Genomic DNA, 6,411 nt, shown 5'->3' with positions numbered 1-6,411 from the left:
TTTGTGTGATATAATGCAATCTTGCTATGGTCATATTTTAGACTGCAGTCTAAAATTAATTCATAATCCTGACCAATGAGTCAATAAATGAATAGATTTTAAATATTCTCTCACTCCTGAGATTAGATAATTTCCAGATTGTGGAAAATACTTGTAGAAACTATATGCAGCTTTATAGGATAGGTAACTTGGGTTGTAGGTATTTTATTTGTTTATGTTGTAATGAAAAATCTTGAAAAGAAAACTTCACATTTTTGACACGTTTTTTTACATCCCTGAGCTATAAATTATAAATAAGCCAAGTTGTAGGACTGGCCTTTATATAATTACTACTTTTCTAAATTATTAAGGAAATTTTAATATACTGCTTATCACCAAAAAATAGTAACCTAATGTTTTTTGCTAAAAAATAAAAAACAGCTGAAAAATATTAAAATGTCAAGAAAAATTAAATAAAACTATCGTGCATCAAAATTATTTTTATTTAAAGTAAAATTAAACGTTTTATATTATTAAATGTTTTTTCACTTGTGTTATTTTTTATGTTTAGATCTTTTACAAATGTATTACTGACTTGAATTTGATCCATTATCTATTCGTGTGGTTCCATTTTTAATTAAAAACAGACAAATATTTTTTATTTATTTATTTATTTTACAAATTGTTGCACTTTTGGACCTCCATACTTGAATATATTTATTCTTGCTCGTTTTATTTTCCATTTTTATTTTCAAAGGTATGCAGATACAGATGCGAAAATACAAAAAAATAAAATAAAAATCCTCACATACGACCATAATGTTAGAAATGCTCCTTCATGAGCTTGGGGGCCTCTCGGACGGGCCCCTGCGGTGCTCCAGGTGGGGTCCTTGGCAGACAGGTGGCGCTGGTTGTTTGGTTCTCTTGGCTCGGCCCGTCGGGAGGAAAAGAAGTTTGTTCTGCTCGGGGTTTTTACGCAGGCGCAGATCATGCTGTTTGTCCAGTTTCGCTGGTTGACTTTATACCTGTGAGGTAAACTGGTAGTTTCGGTTCAGCGGTGGGGAAAGGACGCTGCAGCCATCGGTTCCGTTCGGTCCAGAGGTGTGGAGGCTTCCCCGTCGTCCTCCTCCTCCTGTCTGCTCCGGTGTGTGACTCAAGGTCCCCGCTGCGGAGCCTCGGACGGGATTTCTCCAGGATTTTAGAGTCGGTGCGCAACAGCGAGGAGGAGGCAGGTGGACGGACAGGACAGGACTGGGGGGAAGAGGAGGAGGAAGAGGAGGAGGAGGAAGAGGAGTCCAGACGTTCACTCCGGACCCAGCGAGTGGAAATCAACTGGTTGGTTTAATCTGGTTCAATTTTATTAGTATGCGGCTGGAGTCCTCCTGCTGCTGATCGGCAGCCCTGAAGTCTCCTCCAAGCCTGCTAAGTGACTCCTCGCCCCGGGGAGGACGTGGGGAAGGAGGCGGACCGCAGCGGCCGCTGCGAGGGGCAGGTTTCACGGACACACCGCGGACCCGGTCGCCCTCTGGATCAGGAAGATGATGGGCTTTCTGCGCCGGACGTTCAGCCGCCGCTCCCGCTTCCAGACGCGAGAGACGGACGAGCGGGACGGAGGAGGGGTGACAGGGAACCCCCTGCTGCTGCCCCATCAGCAGCAGGTCGTCCACGCTCCTGCCGTGGTCAGCGGGGGAGCCACGGTCCACATCCCGGCGGGGGGAGCGGCGAGGAGCACCATCACCTGCCGCGTCCTGCTGCTGGACGGCACGGATGTCAGCGTGGATTTACCTGTGAGTGTTTACCGAGAGGCAAAGCTCGGCCAGTGTGTGTCAAGGTGGGGCTCGGGGACACTTTAGGGTCCTTTAAGGTCTTCTTGATGGTCTCCGTGATGGATTATTGGGTGGGTTTTTAGTTACATGGAGAAAGTTAGGCTTAAAATAATTTTGATTAATTTATTAGACAGTAAGCAGAGATTCATGAACTTTGAGCGCAAGCTACCAATAAATATGGGTGCTTAAAGATGTGATGTTCTCCTATCAGTAAGGGTGCCATTCCTAAACAAATCTTAAATATGACCCACTTTAATCATCTGTCACTCATTCACAACTCTACAGCCTTAAATATAAAAACAACACAGGAAAGTTGTACTTTGTGTTGTCATTTTGTTGTTCACTCAGATTGAACACCAATCGCTGGCCCTCTCATGGACTTCCTTTTTCTTGAATTTTTATTGCGGTTAGCAAACAACTTAAGATGCATTACCACCACCTTTACATTAAAATATGGACCACATGTTATATTTTTCCCAAAATATATGTTTTTCTTAAGAAAGTAAATACTAGAGGCTGTTTGAAAGGAAACTAATATCAAGGCCATGTCCAGACATATACAGAGACACCTGTGGTTAATTAAGGCTGCGACAGAGCAAGAGAGAGCAATTCTTCAGCAGGAAGTATGGAAGATAAAAATGTGAAGACAGATGTTCTAATTTTACCCGTTTAACTTTTCAACGCCCGTCTGTCATGAAATATGATGGATTGGAAAATGTTGGCAGCCTTTTTGTTCTTTCAAAATATACACAGTAACCGGTGTTTTTGGAATGCTAGCCACAATAAATGTGCTAATTGCTAACATGGGATGCTAAAAATAAATCTATTTTTTATTTGAAAATATGAATAAGTTGCTTATTTGCAGCGACTGTCCTCGTGCATATGTCACCTCTACTTCTATGAATAATTAATGATTGCCTATGGCAGGAAGGCTAAAAAAATATTTAAGTGCTGTTTTCATATCTTCTTAAAGAGAAAATGGAATTGGCTAAAAATCTGAATAAATCTGTTTAAACTTGACAAAAATCAGAGATTGGACATTGGCCACTAAATTCTGATTGCTGGATTCATAGAGCAAACTTCCTGTTTGTAGCTTTTCCTATCATATTTGAACTGTGCAGCAAACAAATGAGTCAATTCAGACTCAACCTTTGGATGTTTTCCACTTAAATCTGTGCAATGTCGCTGAAGTTCCTAATGCTTACAGTACAGTTGGCTTCAGGCGGTGCTCTGATGAGACACTTTAGCGCTTCTCGTTCTGTCTGGCTGCAGGGAAGTCTAACTAAGGCAGCTAGAAGTATCTCCCCTGCTGTTTGCTCTTTTGCAGCCTCTCCTTCCACCTTTCTTTTCTTCCGCATCCTTACATCTGATCTTCCTCAAGCAATCTCCGCTCTAGCTTCTCTCCTCTCATAATCTCCTTTTACACTCCCTCTGTGGCCCATCTCCCTTCGCTCATCATCGCTCTCCCCTTCCTCCCCCTCCCCACCCTGTTTCTTGTGCGTGTTCCCCCTCCCTCTCCTTCCCGTCTCCCTCCTCAGTCTGTCTGTATTCCCTGACTCCCTGATCTGATTTACCACAATTGGGGACTTTGTGCCACAAATACGAGCGCGTGTAGAGAGATGGTGGGTGGGTGGGATGATGAGCAAAGTGTGTGTGGGCATGTGTGCGTAAGTGACTCCTCATTAGATGTTTTTTTTTTTTTTTTGTATTATTATTTTAAAGGTTGAGCGTGTGTGTCACCGAAGCTGTTGCGTGCGTCACCTGTGAAAAACGCAGCCGGTACATTGAGGAGTTTTTTTATCCTGCTGTCCTGCTGCAGCGAGGTTATGGTAACAAGACAAAGTCACGACAGCTTCTCCGGAGCTATAGCCGCTCAAAGTGAAACATGGCTCGTTGAGGTGGAGGCTTAGTCACAGGTGTTTTGGAACAGGTTTGTTCATGTGCTCCTGTTCTCCCTCGGGGAACAGATACAGGTGCGCCGTTTTCAGCTGAAGCCCTTTAAAAGCTTAGCAGTGTGAAGGAAAACATTAAAAAGTATTCTTGCAGAAGCACCTACTGAAATCAGTCATACCGCTTAAACTTTGTTGCAACCACAAATTTCATTATTATTTAGATTTTACATCAGCACAAAGTGGTGCATGCTTATGAAGTGGAAGAAAAATGGCAAACGGACTGGATGATAAACTGACCCAGAAATGTCAAGGTGTTGACACCATTTCAACTGATATCATAATCATGGCATAATAATGCAAGGACATCCTATCACAAATCAATAAACTGTAATTTCCAATGAACATTTAACACTTTAAATATCCCAAATAAATAAACAAAATAACTGAAGCAATTAGTGAAATGGATTATGAAATCTCAATAAAGCAAAATTGTTTTATTTTGATTAAATATTAGGCTCAGACTGGGGAAACAGGCAAAACTGCCACTTAGGACTTTTGTGAAATTAAAAAGTGCAAACTAGCATTTTTCAAAATGGTGGCTAACTACACAAACAGGCATGCAAATGGAAATGATTGCCCTCTTCTTAATTTATCATGGAAATTATTGCCCTCTTCTTAATTTATCATGCAGTTAATTGATTTATCGCTTTGATAAACGTCCATCTAAAGACTCTTTTTTTGCCAAGCTCAGTCAGACTGGATGGTGAAAACCAAATATCACATCTTAATGAAGATTTTCTGTTGTATTTAGACGTGAACTTTGACTAGACCATTCTAACACCATAGTCTAGTCTAAATCATTCCACTATAACTCCAGATGTTGAGGATTGTGTTTTGCTGTTTCTAGCAGGTTTTGTTTTAGGATTATTTAGCTCCAACGATCAGCATTAAGCACCTTGCCTGTCCCTTTTAAGAAAAGCTGACCCCATATCATGATGCTACCACCTCCCTGTTTCAGCATGTGGATAGTGTATTAGGTTTTCTGCTATGCATAGCATGTTGCTTTTAGAGCACCTTCTTCAATATGCAGAAAACATTACTTACATACTTATTGTCTTCTTCCAACTATGGTTTTCTCTTTGTCATTTTTCCAATTTGTGGATTTCATGACTAACAATTATGTCAACAGATTTTCCCACCTGAGTTGCGTCTCTTTTCAGCTCCTCCGGAGTCACTGCAGGCCTGTTGGCTGCTTCTCTGCTCAATACAAAACTTTTCACCTAATTTCTCAAGAGTAAATTTTTTTTCCAGAACCATAACAAATAGATAATTTTGAAAACCATAGCTTGTTAAGTGTCATACATTCAGTGTATATTTTATGATTTAGATATTTGGGTTTTACTACTAGGAAAACGATCAAACTTTTACAAAGAGAGGATGAAAACAGTTTATGGGTGGACGTTCCATATTTTGGAAAAATAGCATATTGTTTATGGACTCATAACAAAGGAATAATTTGGATGATCCCTCATGGATGTTTATTTATTTTGCACAAAGACAATGTACAATAATTCATTAACCTTTTGAAAGGAGAGATTCATGGTACCAAGTTACAGCAAAAAATGCTAATTTCCACCTGTATTCCCTTTAAAGGTTTATAATAATCAAATATGATTTAAGAGATTATGAAATGGTGAAAACCCAGTATGATAATTAATTACATTACATGTCCAATAATTCATTCTTCACATTTTACTGAAACCAAGCCAGCCAATCAAACTACGATCCTACAGAGAGTTCATAAAGCCACCGCTTTGCATTTATCAGTAATGAATGCAGATCTGAGTATATTATTAGTGATAAATTAATATGTGTTAGAAAACCTACTAAATTAACCTCAAGATTTAAAAGCACTATTTAGTTACATATCAGTTTTTATCAAAAGTTTTTAGGAGCAGCTTTTGAGGTTGATGTTTATGTCTTGGGTTTTTTTTTCGGAGTTTTTGCAGTGGTTTCAGTCTCTTTCCATGTTCAATGCTGTGTCAGACGTTCAGTGCTTGAGTTATTGTTTTATCATCTAATGTTTATTTTTATTTATTGAGCTGTTTGTTTATTTCAAACAGGGTTTTAGAAACAAGAAAACAAGGAATCAGTAAGACAAGAAAAAACATCTGCGTATATAACCAAGAACAAAATAATTAGCTTATCGCTACTTTTCTGTTTGAAAAAGAGTTGGAAGAAATAAAGACTTCGCTCAATTAAACATCTCCCCAACTTTATCCCTAAACTGTCTGCTTTGTGTTGAGGCTTTAATACTGAAACCACATTATGTACAGAATGAGGCTGCAGTGGATTTTATTTGGGGTATTCACGTAAAGGGGGTTGATTTATGAAAGCCACAAGTTTTTGTTTGTAAAATAGTTTCTTTACAATTAAGGTACACACTACTCTTGGTGTATCAGATAAAAATAAAAATAAAACCCAGAGGTTTGTGGTTGTTATTGGACAAATGTGGAAAAGGTCAAGTATTATGAATACTTCTGTAATACACGCTGCATGCTGCCTTCAGTATTTGCGTTATCTCACTCATTCATACACCTGCTGCTTGGAAGTTTGGACTCGTTATCAACACTGAAGGTACAAGGCTGTCATGTTTTTACACACCCTGGGAGTTTTATGTGGACCAGTCTCGGGTCAGGCTTTAATGTGGGCCG

General features: G+C 39.6%; 1 protein-coding gene across 2 annotated transcripts in view; it reads left to right on the top strand.

Moving 5' to 3' along the window:
* The first annotated feature begins 714 nt into the window (after positions 1-714).
* The window catches only part of epb41l4b (erythrocyte membrane protein band 4.1 like 4B), a 30,040-nt gene continuing 24,343 nt past the window's right edge, over positions 715-6,411 (top strand). For both annotated transcript variants that reach the window (XM_023330885.1, XM_014473123.2), the window contains exon 1: positions 715-1,766. In XM_023330885.1, coding sequence (XP_023186653.1) covers positions 1,518-1,766 — 249 coding nt within the window. In that variant the 5' untranslated portion in view covers positions 715-1,517. The remainder of the gene's footprint in view (positions 1,767-6,411) is intronic.

This window comes from Xiphophorus maculatus, chromosome 3 (assembly GCF_002775205.1).
Source record: "Xiphophorus maculatus strain JP 163 A chromosome 3, X_maculatus-5.0-male, whole genome shotgun sequence".
Taxonomy (NCBI): Eukaryota; Metazoa; Chordata; class Actinopteri; order Cyprinodontiformes; family Poeciliidae; genus Xiphophorus; species Xiphophorus maculatus.
This window is presented reverse-complemented; position numbering and strand designations above follow the sequence as displayed.